Source organism: Lipomyces chichibuensis (assembly GCF_038497645.1).
Source record: "Lipomyces chichibuensis strain CBS 12929 unplaced genomic scaffold V1513scaffold_28, whole genome shotgun sequence".
Taxonomy (NCBI): domain Eukaryota; kingdom Fungi; phylum Ascomycota; class Lipomycetes; order Lipomycetales; family Lipomycetaceae; genus Lipomyces; species Lipomyces chichibuensis.
The window spans coordinates 1-17,572 of NW_027117480.1; the positions used below are offsets into that span (position 1 = coordinate 1).

At 45.3% G+C, this 17,572-nt stretch overlaps 8 protein-coding genes across 8 annotated transcripts; 2 read left to right on the forward strand and 6 right to left on the reverse strand.

The window, feature by feature from the left end:
• Positions 1-2: 2 nt before the first annotated feature.
• V1513DRAFT_363984 (alcohol acetyltransferase) lies at positions 3-859 on the reverse strand (the record flags this gene model as incomplete). The annotated part of the gene is made up of 2 exons (XM_066894741.1): positions 3-775; positions 823-859. Coding segments are annotated over 2 exons (810 nt in total), but the record flags the coding sequence as incomplete, so codon positions are not given.
• Positions 860-1,768: 909 nt separating this feature from the next.
• On the reverse strand, positions 1,769-3,184 carry V1513DRAFT_471685 (MoaB/Mog domain-containing protein; the record flags this gene model as incomplete). The annotated part of the gene is made up of 5 exons (XM_066900158.1): positions 2,777-3,184; positions 2,535-2,718; positions 2,442-2,480; positions 2,147-2,387; positions 1,769-2,093 (listed from the first exon to the last, which is right to left on the reverse strand). Exons 1-5 carry the CDS (start codon positions 2,870-2,872, stop codon positions 1,769-1,771), a joined length of 885 nt encoding a protein of 294 aa, XP_066752239.1. The 5' UTR covers positions 2,873-3,184.
• On the reverse strand, positions 2,985-4,251 carry V1513DRAFT_152650 (uncharacterized protein). The gene has a single exon (XM_066894238.1). The coding sequence runs from the start codon at positions 4,027-4,029 to the stop codon at positions 3,307-3,309; it is 723 nt and encodes a 240-aa protein (XP_066752240.1). The 5' UTR covers positions 4,030-4,251; the 3' UTR covers positions 2,985-3,306.
• Positions 4,252-4,770: 519 nt separating this feature from the next.
• On the reverse strand, positions 4,771-8,463 carry V1513DRAFT_448809 (P-loop containing nucleoside triphosphate hydrolase protein). The gene is made up of 2 exons (XM_066898577.1): positions 8,115-8,463; positions 4,771-8,063 (listed from the first exon to the last, which is right to left on the reverse strand). The coding sequence occupies exons 1-2, from the start codon at positions 8,387-8,389 to the stop codon at positions 5,057-5,059; spliced, it is 3,282 nt and encodes a 1,093-aa protein (XP_066752241.1). The 5' UTR covers positions 8,390-8,463; the 3' UTR covers positions 4,771-5,056.
• Positions 8,464-8,692: 229 nt separating this feature from the next.
• Positions 8,693-10,129, forward strand: V1513DRAFT_426483 (WD40 repeat-like protein; the record flags this gene model as incomplete). Its single annotated transcript, XM_066896169.1, has 6 exons — positions 8,693-8,787; positions 8,841-8,960; positions 9,016-9,220; positions 9,270-9,339; positions 9,396-9,530; positions 9,582-10,129. 6 exons carry the CDS (start codon positions 8,693-8,695, stop codon positions 10,127-10,129), a joined length of 1,173 nt encoding a protein of 390 aa, XP_066752242.1.
• An 84-nt stretch (positions 10,130-10,213) lies between these two features.
• Positions 10,214-13,844, reverse strand: V1513DRAFT_426484 (CPSF A subunit region-domain-containing protein; the record flags this gene model as incomplete). The annotated part of the gene is made up of 6 exons (XM_066896170.1): positions 10,214-10,531; positions 10,587-10,654; positions 10,705-11,128; positions 11,182-12,762; positions 12,812-13,059; positions 13,109-13,844. The coding sequence occupies 6 exons, from the start codon at positions 13,842-13,844 to the stop codon at positions 10,214-10,216; spliced, it is 3,375 nt and encodes a 1,124-aa protein (XP_066752243.1).
• A 208-nt stretch (positions 13,845-14,052) lies between these two features.
• Positions 14,053-14,920, reverse strand: V1513DRAFT_382349 (DNA-directed RNA polymerase III subunit Rpc5; the record flags this gene model as incomplete). The annotated part of the gene is made up of 3 exons (XM_066895106.1): positions 14,053-14,283; positions 14,334-14,479; positions 14,527-14,920. The coding sequence occupies 3 exons, from the start codon at positions 14,918-14,920 to the stop codon at positions 14,053-14,055; spliced, it is 771 nt and encodes a 256-aa protein (XP_066752244.1).
• Positions 14,921-14,950: 30 nt separating this feature from the next.
• V1513DRAFT_448820 (P-loop containing nucleoside triphosphate hydrolase protein) lies at positions 14,951-17,569 on the forward strand. Its single transcript, XM_066898578.1, has one exon. The coding sequence runs from the start codon at positions 15,143-15,145 to the stop codon at positions 17,393-17,395; it is 2,253 nt and encodes a 750-aa protein (XP_066752245.1). The 5' UTR covers positions 14,951-15,142; the 3' UTR covers positions 17,396-17,569.
• The last annotated feature ends 3 nt before the right edge of the window (positions 17,570-17,572 follow it).

A 17,572-nucleotide genomic window follows, 5' to 3' on the forward strand; every position in this document is an offset into this window, starting at 1 on the left:
CCAGGATACGCCGTCGACATGCCCATAACCAGCATTGTATGCCACAGAGCAGTGAGAGTTGTATTATGTGCCCTACATTTGGCCAGTAGTATAGCGACTTTCTCGGCCGGAATTTCCAATATCCTCCAAGTCGATCCTTCAACCGGGTGCACGTATGGCGCGAAGATATGTCCATCACGTTCAGCGGAAGGTTTAAATGGGCCCCATTTAGGTCCGAACTCTGTGAGCAGCGTTCTGACCACAAACGGCAAAGAAGGTGACGTACTAACTATCGACTCGACCGCTGGATGCAATTTCATTGACTGGTCAATTTTTACAATTGGTGAGATATCGGCTGAAAGCGACGTACTGCGGTCATTGAGAAGCGTTGCAAGCTGAACATGAAATAATGCGCCAGAGACGCCATCAAATGGAGTATGGTCATACACGAATGCAACCGTCTTCGCATTCCAAACAAATAATTTCCACACAGGAGTCATCGTGTCGTATGCCATCCGAACCTCATGTAACTCAGCTAGGAACTCCTCGAACGAGCCGCTGGTAGAGCGGTACTCCACCATCCTGTCCAGATCAATTTCCTTCGCCAAGGCAAACTTTATGGATTTTGTCTTTGAGTCGAGGACAACGGCGCATAGTGCTGGATTCCGGGCAATTATGGCATGCATTGCTGTATAGAGATGAGACTTTGGCACGGGACGATTGAATTGGGACCAGACGCAAACGCATTGGTAGTAATCGAGTCTAGCACGAGTCGCGAAGTACGTTTCCAGAAGACCTGCGTAAGTTAGCAACCAATAACCGCAATTTAAGAGTCTAATATACCAGTTGGTCGCCAGACAATGGAACTGTCCTCTGACATAGTGGTCATGTTGGAAGATGATCACCGGATAATTCATTCAATTCCGGCCAGTTCACGCTAGATCAGTCGCTGCTGGCACGACGCCAGGGGCGGGCTCTATATTTAGGAGATGGGTAAACTCAACTCAACTTAACTTACAGTGCAAGTTTTAGTTAAGTTTAAGTTGCGACCACCGGAAAACTTAAGTTGACTTACTCAACTTCACAAGTCGAGTTAATTCCACTTAGGGAGATTTCATCCATATTTGAGTTAAGTTGAGTTAAGTCGACTTAAATTCACATTACTTAGAAAATTAATCAAATGCAATTTTAACTCGTAAAGCACAAGATTTATTGTCAACTATATAGGGTTGTTGACGATCTGCCGGTTTGCCGATATCGTATCGGCAAATATCGGCGACGATACGATATCGTCAGGCTCAAAATCTTACGAATAAAATTACGAATAAATATCGGCAGGCGTAGGTGTTAACCGATATTGTATCGGCATATATAGGGATCGGCACGGATAGACGGATAACGGATATATCCGTGGATATCGGTCGTGGATACGGATATGGATATGGATATACACGGATATGGATCCCTGAAACCCTGAAACAAGCCTCTAGTGAACATTTCATCGCATTCGACGATTTATGGCCAAACGTTTTGACATTGTATATTTTGATCAGATGCTAGATACATTTAATGCAGTTCGTTGGTCAACGGACAAAATTATACATATTGGCACAGTGCATGTGCCAATCCAGAGCTGCGAAGACTGTTTTACTACTCTGGTTATCTGTGACCCCCTTCTAACTGATTCGACAATGCTCTTAATATAACCGCCATATATTACTGATCGTCTATGCTTCCGGATAGAATTGTGCGTGCTTTCAGTGAATCATAAATCTTAAACAGTCGATTTCTATCTTAAGCTCAGTTTAGCCTCCTCTTCGACACTAACCTCCTTTCCTTCCAGAGCTTCCTCGGTCTCTTTCACGAGTCCTTTCATGTAGTCTAAGTACTCCTCCTTACCGACGATACTAACCGTGTTGATTCCAGCCGACATGTGCGGATAGCTACCAATTTTGATATCTTTGTCGTTCACACGCTCCTGCAACTTCGTCAAAAATGACGCCATTTCTGACTCCGCCTTTCGAGTTGCGACAAGTACGCGGTGCTTGCGCTGAGATGTTGGGATTCGGGGAAGAATGTGCGGTTGAAGGCCGAATAAAAGTCCATTGAACAACCTTGCTTGGTTAGCGTTATAATCACAAAGACGTTCGGAAGACATAATACGCACTGTGGAATGCCAGGTAGAATATAAATCTTAGATGCGACGCACACGACAGGTACCCAAGAATTCTCCAGACTATAGATGACGTCCGTTTCAGTGGTCGTGTTGCCTTTAGGTAGTGTTGCCATCCGCATCTGCGCCTTAGCCGCCTCTAGGTCGTTTGGATCTATTCGCCGGCGGCCAAGTCTCTTCATTCGGTTTACCGTTTCTTCATGTAGTGTGAGCGGCAAGTTGAATGCCTTAGCAACTGCCATGTGTTAACGTCTCGAAAAATTCCGTACAATGAGCAAATTGGTCTTACTAGATTGATACGTGATATCATCGTGCGTCGGTCCAATTCCTTAAATCCATTGTCAGTATCTACGGTACACTCAATATCACAGTCAGGACATACCTCCGGACGTGACAACAAAATCGTAGTTCTTAGCCATTCGCTGGGCTGCCTCGACAATCTCATCCTCCTCGTCACTAATGACTTCTACTCGCTTCAAATCCAGTCCTATTTCGAAGCAATATTTCGCAAAAGTATACGAATTAGCGTCTCGGATTTTACCGTTTAAGACTTCATCTCCGATGATCTATATGCAATAACAATCAGCAATGGGAAATATTAGATTCTGTGAACGACGACCCTACCAAACAAGCAGCGGTGGACAGGGAGTGAGTCGCCATTGCTCGTCTACTTATATGCAATGAGAGCACAAATAATCGTGGATAAGGAAATATCGGCATTCGTGCATCAGAGTACGAGTTCTTACTCTGGCATCTATTTATTGGCTCAAATTGAAATGTGGATGATCATTGGTTGGGACTTAATGCTGGTTGGGACTTACGCACGCATGCCCACCGAAAACTGGATTATTAAGGGGAGTTTTCCGTTCGAATCCTACAGATCAGACCCTAATGAAGATTACAACCGATGAAAAGGAAAGAGATATATTCCTAGCGACTTACAAGCAACAAGCACCTACAGTAGCGGCCAGTAATTCAGGGATGCAGGTAGTACAAACGCAGCAGTTGTTTCAGTTTGCAACATGCTCATTCCCCCATATTCCAACTAGAATGTATCTTAATAAGGTAGTAGATTTAGAGTAAAATGGAACGGTCACAAGTCGTTCATCTCAATTCCTCACAGTTTAACAGACGGTAGAAGTCACCCCGAAAGTTCAAGATTGAAACTTGACCGTTAGATTTTTATCGGACTTCAAGTATATCCCCCCCACACCAAATACAGTGTTCCATTGATCCAAAATACTAACAATCGCAGTGGAAAACACGACTTCCGCCGGAAGCTGTCGTTCGTCAAACTTGATTTCCCAGATTCTCGTACCGATACGACGCGCAGCACCAATACGTTCTCGCACTTCAGTGTCATGTGTTCCTGACCTGTCGATCACCCTTTCCAAATATCTAGTTTTCCCAGTCCACTGATATGTGTGCCCATCAGGAAGAATAAACATCCTATAGTTGTCATCTACGTCTACAACATGCCGAATGCTGACCAATCCCAAATTCTGTAAACTTTCATCTGAACCGTGAAAAAGCACCTCACTTTTCAAGCCCTCAATATGAATAGTTGACAATGGATGAGCATCGCGTGCATCTAGAAGGGAATAAGTTATCCCATGAACTTCAGGCGACGGTTGATGCCGCACAAATCTGAACATCTTCACACCAGTACGTGAGAAAACATTCAGCAGTTTGTTGTTGGTTCGGAACTGAGGACGAAGAGTGCATGCTGTCAGACCCGTCTGAGGCAACTCCCGGATAAGTGCATCAGTGATCTTTCCGTTGTTGAGGTTGTTATGAGCTTGAAATGCAACTCCGGTAATGGTTGCCAGTGCAAGAGGAACAGCGATAGGAACGAGGATGAGAAGCGGAAGCGGCATGGTATTCAGTGTAAAAATTGACAGGAAAATAATAAAATTAAATATACTTATCACAGGCAAAAAAAAAAGGCTGGGACGCTACTTGCTGCGCGCAGAAGGGAAAATCCACCGATTTTAATGTTAACTGGCACGAAGATACGAAACCAACGTCAGGTTAGGGAACTCAACAACAGCGCGACTGTCCTCTGGAATGTTCAGCAGATAACTAGTTAACTTAATAGCAATAACCCACTTAAATATAACGGTACAAAATTCATTGGCAACCGGCAGGGTCGCTTTTCATGTCTAACATACGAGTCTGTAAACCAATATCCGAGTAACACTGAGCAATTCAATTTGAACGGTGCTTGCATTGCAATATGCTGCTGTGTGAATCGTTCAACAAGGGATCGAGAATCTACTGTTCATACTCTCTACGACAATAGTTGAATAAAAATTACACAGGAATATTACATTCGTCTAAAATACGACCAATAAACTGACGTCTCCTTCTGCTGACCCACAACCACAATTTTCAAAATAGAGAATTCTGATTACTTGCCTGTGACAAATTGCTGCATGACAATGATAATTAAGCAAAGGATAACGATTCTGTAAGTCAACTATACTGCTATGGGAGATATTAGCTGCTTCAACAATCTCAGCGCCGTTGTACGTGTGCCACAACATCCTCTATCCTCAACGAGGCAAATCTAAAGAATCCAAGGGGAGAACAAATTTATTGATTCAAAATCCGGGGTTTGGTGGCCGTTTAATACAAGTGATGTACCATCGATTAACACAGATTCTATCTGCGTAGGTGCAGTCTAAAACTAACCACAGATCAATAACAATTCACATCTAATTCTAATGAACAAAACCGGTTCTAATGAACTTTCCATAAATAACAGCAAACCTCTAGTCTATTACAAAGGGCAAACCTCTCGATCTTAAACTTTTTCCACGCGATTAACAATACAGCACAAATTCAAAATGCACACAAGTTCTACAATCTATGAAAAAATTTCTTTCAAAAACATGACCCGAATCATTCCTCCTCGTCATCTGTGTCGGGCGGATGAGGAGTGCCCTTTGGCGAGCTTAACCAGGCCAAGTGGCGGAGTCGGCGGCGCTGCTCACGCTCCTTGAGTTGATTTCTAGTAAGCTTTTTCTTCTTAGACTTCACCTTAATATTTGCCGGAGATGAGTCGTCTGTGACAGCAGATACTAAAGCTGGTGAGGCTGCACGTGAGTCTCCGCTTTCACTAGGTGTGGCAGATGGTGTACCAGACTTGGAATCCTCGAATCGGTCCACTGCGACAACGGCCGAGTTCTTCTGAATCACTCTGCCATCAGCGACGTTCCATTGCTCAGGGCACAGAGCGCCAACAAACTCCTCATTGTGGGAAATCATAATAACACCACCAGACCAGTCGCGGATAGCAACAGCAAGACCACCAAGAGATTCACGATCCAAGTAATTAGTGGGCTCATCAAGAACGAGCAAATGAGGATTATTCCACATTGCACCAGCAATAACAACCTTGACAAGCTGACCGCCAGACAAGCCACCCATCTGAACGTGATCCGCAATGTCACCGTCCAGACCGACATCCTCGAAATGCTGGCGAATAACAGGAGGGCTGAGCAGGCGATATCCTAATCCTTCACGGGACGCCTCGTGATCGTCAAACTCCTGAATCATCTTTTGGAAACCCCACTCGAGTAACTTCTCTCGTGAGATCATAGAGTTGTACTTAGGGAGATGAGCGACCCACTTGACCTCGTACTGGAAAGACTTCTTCAACTTCTGTCTACCAACAATGCATTCAATATTTCGAGCTCCCTTGCCATCCCCGATATCAATTGCCTTACTCATCTGGATCTTGTCTTCCTCGGTCAAAATACGCGTCTGCTTCATCAGGACCTCGCGGTCATCACCATTGGCGTAACGCCACTGAATGTACTGATTGGGCGTTTTCTCCAGGTGCATCTCGACATGAGCTAGTGCATGCTGAGCTATATAGCCAATTCGAAGGTTTGGATGCTTCTCCACACGACCCTCCTGAGGAATCAATTCTCCAGTGAGTAGCTTGATTAGAGTCGACTTACCGGCGCCATTGGCACCCAAAATAGCAACGCGCGACGACAGTGACAAAGCACAGCTAACATTGCTAAGTGACGGCTTGTTCGCTCCGGGATAAGCGTAGGTGACATTTTGCATTCGCACTATAGCACGGGTGTTAGATTTGACACCAGTCAAAATTCCGGGTGGTGGAAATCGCATCTTCAGGTTTGAGGCCGACAACGTATAATATGCCTTGCCCTCGGGACGAATCTTAACAAACTCTGAAAGATTTCCCTTGTAATACACCAGCTTCTTATCCTCATAGTGGATAATATCTGTACAGACAGTATCCAAGAATCCAGAGTCATGGGAAACGATCAAGCTGGTAATGTCGGTGTGACTCGTTAAATAGTCCTCGAGCCATTTGACATTACTGACATCTAAGTGATTAGTCGGTTCGTCAAGAAGTAAAATGTCCGCTTTCATAAGCATGGCACGCGCAAGCTCCAGCTTCATCTTCCAACCTCCGCTGAGAGCCCCAACATTCTGGGCGCGGCGTGTCTCGTCAAAGCCAACGTCTTCTAAAGCCTGAGCGACTTCGCCTCTGGCGACATGCTGCAGTTCCGGGTCTATAGCTATGAATGAGACCAGATCCATATCTCCTTCCGCACCCTGCAGCTTATGCTCGACGAAACAAGTTCTCAATTCAGATTTATCCGGAAATCCCTCTAGTTTTCCATTCGCGATTGCTCTCATGAGAGTAGATTTTCCCGCGCCATTCCTTCCGCATAGGCCGTATCGGTGTCCCTTGTATAGTCTCAAATAAGTCTTGTTGAGCAACATCTTGCCACCGTAGGCAAGAGAAAACTTTGCATTAACAATCTCAATACCATCTTCGCCTGAATCGTCTACAACGCGAGGGTTGAACAAATCCTCATAGACGCCTGCAAGATGTGATGCGGCATCCTCGGCAAGCTTCGAATCCTGATAGTATGGAACAACGACATCCTTTATCCGCTCCCATTCCTGAGTGTTCACATCGACAGAAACCAAACCGGCGATGTATTTGGCAACTATAGGATCTAAGTCACCAATGGTTAACTTTTCCACGAGTTCAGTCGGAGTAACGCGACCGATACCCTCTTCTTTCTGAGCATTTTCGAGGACTGACAGCGCTTTGGAAGCCAGAGACCGGACCTCAGGCAAAGCGGCAGTGTCTACGACCTTTTTAACAGATGGAAGCAGAGACGGAAGAAAGGCTCTGATTTCACGTGGGTTGTGAACGAGACGAGTCAAATTCTCCACGACGATAACAGTTTGACGAAGCAAGTCCTGTGAGCTCGAACCTTGGCTGAGCGCTCGCTGAAGAATAGGTACAAGCATCGCAAGTACTGGCTCGGTGACCTCAGCAACAAACGTGACATGAGACAAAGTGAGAACGGTTTTCGGAACAGCAGTAGGTTCAGCAATAGTGTCGATAATGAGCGGCAGTCGAGAGACGATATCTTGATTATCTATAAGCTTGGCCATCACCGTCGTGGTTTTACTAGCGGCTTTCGACAGCTCAGCCTTCATGTCGTGCATACAGTTTGTCAAAACTGGAATAATGCTGACAAATTGTTGTAACAATGCGTCAGACGGAGTGATGCTGGCGAACTTCTCGAAAAGCTTCATAACGCCAACCTTGGACTGCCATTTAGCAGTCGAGTTGAGGTATTCGTTGAGAAGAGGAATCAACGCTGACGTATGTGCCTCAACAGGATATATCGCAAGCTCTAGATCAGCTGCGGTTTGCGCGGCTTTCCGAACCGTGACTTCTTTATCGGCAAGAAGATCATATGGGAGCGTAAAGTAAGGGACGAAATAGGCTTCCGCGGTTGATTGTCCGCCGATCTGCTTAATTAAAGTGGTAAATGCCAGCAGCGAGGCTTCTCTAACTAGCGCTGAGCTCTTCGACTTAGACAGCGACTTAATCTTGTCGAGGATACTGCAACCTGTTAGTCGAACGCATTAGACGATTTTGGAACGGCTCACTGACCCATAGGTCCGAAGGGAGGCTGGCCCGGCCTCATATGCCACGCTAGCTAGATCACCAGCAAGTGCTCTGGCATTTCCGATAGAAGTAACAGCTGACAATGACATGAGAATATCCGTAGCAGGGTTCACAGGAGACGCAATCGACACTGAAGATACCGCCGACGCCAGAGAGGACAGCGAAGTAGTCGAGGACATGGGAGTCGAGATCCCCGAAGTAACTGGAGAAAATCCCCGAGGACTGAATGCCGCCGCATTTGCTGAAATTTTCGAAACCATGTGCGCAGAATTAGAAGAGCACAGTGTTTCGTGATATGGCTATCGGAAGAAGAGAAGCCGGATGCGAACCGGCGATATTTTTTTTTGAACAGGACTTTTCAGTTTTTTCACGGCGGAGCCGCACAGAAGATTAGGGGCGGCACGGTTGGATCCCAACATCGCCACAATGCGGCTCGTCATGGCCAATATACCCTAACCCTATTAATAGATACAATTTGATTGCCTAAATGCAATTATAAAGTCTGATCAAAACGGCTATGGCTTTGGTTGTTTATTGGCTGGTCGAATCTAGATTTTATCCGAATGTCCACTCCAGCGGCAGTGGCTACGCTAAGAGCACAATCACATCCGATCAATGCTATTGCATTTCACTCGTCTAATCTGCGCTTAGTTTCGGGGTAAACAATAGCATCGAGTCCTCCTGAAGTAATCTGCTAATACTGCAATTTAGAGACGATGATGGCTGGTGTATTCAATGGTCTTTGGTTACTCGGCGACCGCTGGCAATTTGGAAATCCCATTCTGCAGCTCTTTTGACTGTCAAATGGATGTCTGATGAATTACTACTTACGTACGGAAGCTGTAGTCGTGACCGATGTGAAACAACATGCTCACGGTCCTGATAGGCATGGCCGCGATAACAAATTGTACTTGCACCGACTAAACGACAGTCCACTGGATACAGATATTCCCGCCGCGGACGACAATCCAGACAATTGGAGGAGGCCGTGGTTAGTCACATCTCTTGATGTGAACGCGCTCAACTTTTGCTCAGCGGCAACATGGGGAGCTAACAGAATCGCTGTTCCTGGAACACTGGACTCAGATACAGTATGTAGCTTTTGCAATTGATATTGTGTTAAAAGATTAACATACGAAGGTCGACGTATACGACTTATTGCCAGAACTGAATCGGCCATATAAGGCAGTCTCAGCTGAAATTAAGACTGGTAAATATTGGTAGCTTCATCGGTTTTTGGAATTTGGAGTAACGATTGCTCCGTAGGAATTGTCATGGCTATTGAGCTTATGGAAGATAGACTCATTACTGGGTATGAAAGCGGTCATGTTGCTATATTCAAATTGTCCGAAGATGGCAGTAGCACTAGGATATATCTCTGCAAAGCGCACGGTCAACCAGGTAAGCTGCTATTTACGTGTACATATACGTGATCCTGGACTAAGATTGCAGTACTCTCAGTGGCATTGCACCCAGCGGATTCAACATTTATTTCATCTAGCGCAGACTCAAAAATAGTAAAGCATTCAGTATATCCACAACTTTCCAATACTAAAAGCAAGACCGTGACCGAGTCTGGTGGCGATGACGCAATGACTGAATCGGCATATCTAAAAATTGTTGATATAAAGCATACTGGAATTGCTTCGATAGACATACGCGATGACGAGAAGATATTTGCAGTGGCATGTTGGGATGGTATGGTCCGAGTTTTCCTCTACAAGTCTTTAAAACTTCTGGCATCGTTTAAAGGCGGTCGGCAGCAAGGAATCACCTGTACCAAATTTGGCAGGACAAAACTAGCCGACGATTCTGGTTTAGTATCGGACGACATGGAAAATCCAGCTGCGACAATAGATGAGACTGCACTTACTCGTGTATTTGATCGAAACCGTGCTGTATTCTCTGTTGTATCTAAGCGGGAACAAATGGTGAGAACTAAGCATTGGCTGGCAGTTGGAGGAAAGGATGGAAAAATTGGTCTATGGGATATCTATTAAAGGACAGTGTCGATATTATATCCACCAACAAATTGAGTACATGCTACGGTATCTAGCTAATTTGCTCATGATGGATCGCCTGTACTAACGCAATCGCTTCAAATCCTCAACCATTCCCGACACCTGACCGACAGTTAAGCTCAAGTTGACACCACCGTTGGCGCCTTGTACAGTCTGTTCCTTCTCCAATTGTGATAACTCCAAGAATTGTTCAATGAAGTCACCGTCTACAAAGCGAACCGGTTCGTACAGCTTTCGTCGCTGATTCGAGAATGCCCTGTACGACGATATTTTCAAGTCTCCCGCAGACTTCACAATCTTCGACATGTTGGACTGAAGGTTAATTAGGGTATTGATATGTTGCGGTGATATTTGGCCGTACAAATAAATGGCTCCGTCGCGCTAAAGATATTGGTTAGAATACGATTTCAGATCCCACAATACCGAACTAACATACTGTAGCATAATACGCCTGAGGAATAACAACAGGATCAGCTACAGAGATATCAGTTGATTGTTTTGTGACTGGTGTTTGTTAGCATTATCCGAGTCCTGACCAACCAAATGAAACTTACTTCGTCGTATCCTGTTCACGACCTCACCCACTCTCATACTGGCGATTACTTCTAGTACAGGATCCTCATCGTTCTTCGGCATAAACGAAGAGTTTCTCATTCCAGTCATCTCCTCACGTTGAAACACTACAATGTTTCCTTCCGCTTCGGTCCCGATACTAGTCTTCTCATCCAAAATCTCAACGTCAGTCATCCACATTGGCTCATAGTACCGGGCCACTTCATGAAACATATATTCGACTCCTTCCGTTGATGACACTTTACGAACTTGAAGTAATGCTACGCTCTTCATAAGGTCACCAACAAGAACGTAATCTTCGTAAGTTGAAAGTGTGATTGCCATCACTGGTGAACGAAAGCCGCACTGTAACTTGAATTCAAGCGATCCAGTCATAGGGTTTGTCGATATCATACACAACCTAACCTGATATGGTTAGTAGTCAAGCTCGGCTGTGTCGGACTCAAAATTGCACTTACTATAGCGTTGACGGCACAGACAAGATTTCCATTTACTTCGCACATCGCATAAATACCGCCGTGAAGTTCATTCTGAAGAACCAATAATAGTCTCTTTTCAGGAGTGATCTCGAACACTAGAACCCTACCTTTGGTGTATTCCTCTCTGTCCGCTGCAAACCCTGTTCCTACCACCAAATATTCTGTGCCATCATAGAAACCACTTGTTATGCTCTCCGCCATTTCATTTTCTTGTAATGCATATGAATCAACAACCTCAAATAATGAGGAATCTACTATTTTCACAAAGCAGTTAATGATCTCATCACCACTGTAAGAATCAAGCTCTGTCTTGAGAGTGATTAACCCAATGACCCCAGCAGCAGGTGACATGATTGTTAATCGCCTTGCCGTCTCCTTTAATTCAAGCGTCTGGACATGCGTACTCATAAGTTGATCAATAACGCCGTATGTTATTTTGTCATCTGTCGCGAAGATTAAGACATCGCTACCATCAGGATCTTCAGCGATTGATGTATCTTTGCATACGGCAACTGCAGTAGGAGCCTGTAAGTTGACACTAGAAATTGTAATTTTTTTGGCGTGGCCATAAATCATAGATGGGTGACTGGACACCGCTAATAACGAATTCTTCAGTGAATATAATGAAACTGGTTGAGTTCCCAAGACAGTGATCTTTTGTTCTGTTAATTCCCCATCCATGGCTGTACTTGGACCTAGGCGATAACTGTGTAAAGTACCATCTGCCATACCCAGAAATAGAATTGGCTCTGCAATGCTATCCAATGTAGATATCGTTAACGAGCGCACATTTCCACCGCACAAGTTCTCAGTGTCGCCGACTTTGTGCAAATCTGGCAGCGAATAGATACCGGCCCTATCTTCGTTCCATAAACCGACAACACAAAGATCTTCCTTGGCTGCTATGCAAGAAATCTCGTCGAGTAAAGTCACAGTATTAATCACCGTCAAATCCCACGAAAGCTCGACCAGCGTGGTCAGCGACATGGCAATAACGATTACTTGCGGTGTGATAGCCGCCACTGATATTTGTCTGCCTCTATAGCTAGTAATCAACTGTCCATTTGTTGTGCCAACAATAGTCACCGATGACCTGTTAATATGTGCAATCTTAGAGCCGTATTCTGCCATTTCAATTGTAGGCTCGTTTGAAGCTATATGACACCAACCCGGCAATTCTTCGAAAGTTCCTGACTCCGGATCACATTTGATCACCATCGTGTTCTCGATGAACGAGGCCACAACGATATCATCATCAAACGTCCACAGACCTGTAAGTCCTTTTATACCTGCAATCTCAGCTAAAGCATCAACACCGACTCCGGATCGTATGATCCTTAGGGAGCCCGACTTGAAGCCACCCGAGCATGCAATGACATCTGTTGTGTTTTCTCGGTTGACAAGTTGAAAATCCGTAATAGGAGCCAGGTTTGGGAGAACTTGCACAGTTTGGACATGTGGCGCATCAGGTGATAAATAAAATAATGTAGACGGCGAAAAATGTGAAGTGACAAAGAAGAATCCAGAGTCCAAATATGTCAGCGTCGTTGGAATAGAAGTCTAATAGGCATCAGTCAATTCCTTTTTATCGAGAGCAACGAATGCGCACCTCTCCAATATTTTTAATTTTCCAATCTGCAACGACAGGAACGTCGCTGTCGTACTCTAGCTTGACCTGCAAGATATAGATCTGGCCAAACTCATCTCCCAGTAGGAATCGCTTGCCGTTCTCGTCAATGCAAGCCCACGCACAGAAATTTATTGGGCCATTAAATGGGATCTTCTTTGGCTTTCGATCCTTGGAGATTGTGGGCGGGAAATAGGTCAACAGCTGCTCCCCTAAAAGAAAGAATCCCCCTTATGAAGTTAGTGCCGTTACCAAACATAGTCCCAAAACACACCATACCGGTCGGGGCCGGAAACGGTACTAGCATCGAAGCACCTTGATCGACATTCCGCAAACCCGATCCATTGACTTCTTCCAGTGCATTTCCCATCTCATTGATCTCGTATACTTTAACGTGCCGCGCGTGCTGACCATCTCTGTACAGAACTGCAATAGTCGGACGTTCCACAGTTTCGAGAAATATAATCGATATAATAATCAATTCCTCAATTGGTAGTCGCCTTGCCGGATATAAGGTGCCCGTTACTTGCAGACCAGTTGTAGCAGCTGCGGCCGGCAATTTTGAGATTCGTTTCCTATTGGTGGCAGCTTGAACAAGGGGGATAAATGTGAGACTGCTCTTGTACGTATGCAGCAGAATCGCACGAAATTGAGGGTCAATAACCGCTATGTGCTCTGTATCCGTGTCCGGAAGAAAACGTTCATCCAGATCGGTGGAGATTTGCTCGGTCACCAGGTGTTCATCCTTGTACGAGAGAGTGAAACCGATGCAGTCCTCCGTGAGCACAAACAGCCACGATGTCGACGACGTTGTAGGCTTAAATGCCAGCAGAGAGGTGATTGTGCCATTTATGGGAAGTGAGTAGTGCAATGACAAGCTGCTAGACTGGATCACGTAGACATCGATCGAAGCCGGTCGCGCGAGAATTAATGAATACTCTCCTGGAGCAATTAAGTCGGTGCAGACCGCATGCCTGACTGAAGATGGCTTGTGAATCGAGACAGAGTAGGACATTTGCAACTGAATTGTGCCTTGCGCTCAATTACGTTCTGTCCGTGACAGTGAGTAGAAGTTGCTTGCAATTAAATATGGATGAGCTGGGACAGGAGAGCCCAACGTGAGCCGTATCACCGAAACCCTTAACCGGAGGTGGACAAATTATTTCTTACTGAACATGCCCATACTACTCATGCTTAAATTTTTTTTACTAGAGACCGTCCATCTACACCGCCGAGTTCTTATCTCTGATTAAATCTATGTACTCCTCTTTTGTCGTAGCAGGAATAAGAGGTTCACGGCTTGCACTCCGCAACTGATCCGCCAAATCCCAAGCTTCCTCCGTATCTTTATCGTACCATTGCATCTCAACAAACTCCTCATCTTCCGCCCGTTTCCTTGCAGCTAAAGCTCCACTGTATCGTGGTGCGGAGTCGTCTGACGACTTCACCGTCATCTACATAGCACAGTTAGCTTAATTCAGTTATTGCCTATCGTTATGCCTACCTGTACAGCGCGAATCTCTTTCGGTTTAGCTGGGTCTTGCTTAACTGACCTAGCGATTTCTTTCTCTGTCTGAGCATCTTTATCGACATACGTAAAGCTCGGTCGAAGCTGGCATGTTCCTTTCACTGGCGTCAAATGTAATTCACCTACTCTTTTTAGCTGAGATCACCATAGCCATTCTGACAGGCCCTACCATCTTTAAATATTCCAATCATATAACCCTCTGACTTGGTCATGACACCTCCAAGTGTTTGCCTGTCCACTGCTCCCCATTTCTCGCCCTTCTCGTGATCGTAGAAGTGTGTAGTATTGATCGGGACATCGACCTGAACTACTCCTGACTCAGGTTTAACTCGAAGATCTAGAACAGGTTCACCTTGGCTGCCGGTATATGGACGCGTATTGGGCCGTACAGGATATTGAAATATATGCAAATGGGAAGCTAATCTGGAAGATAGGTAAATAGGAAAGCTTTTCACTATTGGATCATCGTCGTCAGCATCCAGTATAGGATTCTCGTTCGAACCAACTTTTGCGACGGCAGAAGTACTGGGACCAATATCTGAAGCCAGAGAAATATCTTTCATAACATCATCGTCTTCCTCTTTAATGACGAACGGAACAGAAGAAGGCTCCATGTTGGTGTCGAATAGATTAATCGATTCTCAGTAGAAGCTCGATTGTGGGGTGCCGAAGCAGTTGGGAGTTCTCGTTAAGTAGAAAAATTTCTTGACCTCAAAAACTCCCAATAGTTCTTCATTGATCGTGAATATTTTCATCAAATACAATTCACTTAGCAGACTTTTATTATGGCCGACGACGGGCTGCTACTTAACCTTACCGTTCCGAGTACTCCACTGCCAGTCTCATTGAGCGACAATATTATAAAGGGCAAGTGGACACAGCGATTAAGAGCAAAGAGAGCGATCCAGAGGTCGACCAAGAACCGCGTCAGGCAACTCGCATCACAACCTTCGAGTAGTCAGTCGAGCCAGAATGCAGCGCATTTAAAAGCTGAGAAACCACTACGGAGTAATAAAGGAAGTGGGAGCAATATAATTTTTGTCGAACGCAATCCTCGATCCCTACCTACGGCCGTTGGGAAGGAGGAGGGTTCATCTGCAGAACCACGAGGACGTTCATCCAACGGAGCCAATAAAGCTCCTGCCGGTACAAAGAAATTTGAATCTAGCCAGAGTAGTTCAATATCGTCGCATATCATATCTTCGTTGTTTACATCCAATCCCGAGACCGCTGCCGCAACCATTTCCAGGGAAGAAGTGCAATATGATCCATCGAACGCCCCACTCATCGACGACACCTCGTTTCAAGGGCTCGGTCTTCATAGTTTGCTTACATCACATCTTCAAGAGAAGATGCGCTTTGCTCATCCGACAGCTATCCAGCGCGCAGCTATTCCAGCCTTGATTTCACAAAATTCGCAAGATTTATTTATCCAAGCGCAGACAGGCTCTGGAAAGACTCTAGCTTATGTGCTTCCTATTATTCATGCTCTCATGGCTTCACCGGACAGGCTGACCCGCGAAAGTGGGTTATTTGCCATTGTTATTGCCCCTACACGTGAATTGGCCAATCAGATCTATTCCGTGCTGGAATCAGTTGTTCGCTGCTGCCACTACATTGTACCTGGCATTGTCATCGGCGGGGAAAAGAAAAAGTCGGAGAAGGCAAGGTTGCGGCGGGGTGTGAATATTTTGGTTAGCACTCCTGGTAGGCTTGCTGATCATTTCGACAACACTGAGGCTATGGATCTATCAGCAGTGCGATGGGTTGTCCTTGATGAGGGCGACCGGCTTATGGAACTAGGATTCGAAGAGACAATTACGAAAATTTTGTCGAAGTTACAAGAGAAGTCGAAAGCACATATCGATACTGTCAGAGGTTTGCCTAATCGCAGAGTGACTGTTCTATGTTCGGCCACATTGAAAGAGGATGTGGAGAAGCTTGGAAAGCAGTCACTCCATAATGCGGTGTATGTTAATGTGGACAGCAAGTCAACAGAGTCATCCAGAACAGATGAGTTTTCTGCCCCCGATCAATTGCATCAGGAATATGTCGTTGTTCCCATGAAATTGCGTATGGTATCGTTATTGGGCACCATAGTCAACATCATAAACACCCGAAATAACGCGAAAGTTATGATTTTCTTGTCTTGTTCGGATTCGGTCAATTTTCACTTCTCAATGTTGACACGAGCCAGTAACACCGACGACGGGTCCGAAGATGAGTCTGAATCTGAGAAAGCTGCAGAAGGCGAGAAAACGTCACTGCCTTCGCATGTTCTTAAAAATTATTTGAAATCGACGTCGCCAATGATATACAAGCTTCACGGATCTCTAAGTCAGCCAATGCGAAAGTCAACTTTGGCTTCATTCTCGAAGTTATCTTCTGGTCCTTCGGTTCTGCTGTGTACCGATGTCGCGTCTCGAGGGCTCGACCTTCCTTCTATCTCCCATGTTGTCGAGTTCGACCCGCCATTTGCCTTGGAAGACCATCTTCATCGTGTAGGACGCACAGCTCGAGTTGGAAACGAAGGTTGGTCAACGATTTTTGTATTACCCGGAAAAGAGGAAGGGTACATCGACAATGTGCTTGCGCCATTGCACAAGTCACCGCCGTTCCGACGAGATTACTCGGCTGTTTTAAGCGCCGCATTCGGTGGAAAACTGGTTTGGCAGGATATTGCAACCAATGCGCAGCTTGACGTTGAACGGTGGCTTCTGCAGAGTGCTAGTAATCTTTCACTCGCTAAAGACGCTTTCACCAGTCATGTTCGCGCATACACGACACACTTGTCTTCTGAAAGGCAATACTTCAGCGTGCGCGAGCTGCATTTGGGACATCTGGCCAAAAGCTTCGGCTTGCGAGAGACTCCAGCTACGTTAGGCAAAGCTAATAATGCCACTGCTGGAGGTGAGGTGTCTGGAGAAACGAGAAAGAAAAGGCTCGCGGATCAAGGCCCGGATTACGCGAAGAAGAAAATGTTGAAAATTGCTCTGATGCGCGCAAGTGCTAACGCTGATGAGTTTAATTTGGGCTAACAAAAGTTGGCCGTATATCAAGTTGCATTAATAAATTAGGCGTTCTTGGATGTATATTTGGTAATTTTAAAGAGCTGTTCATAGGTCACATATGGACTGGGATTTGGATTTATGTCAACGATAGTCAATAAGTATATTTACCATGAGGACTTCAATAAATTTACTTATCTGAAACAT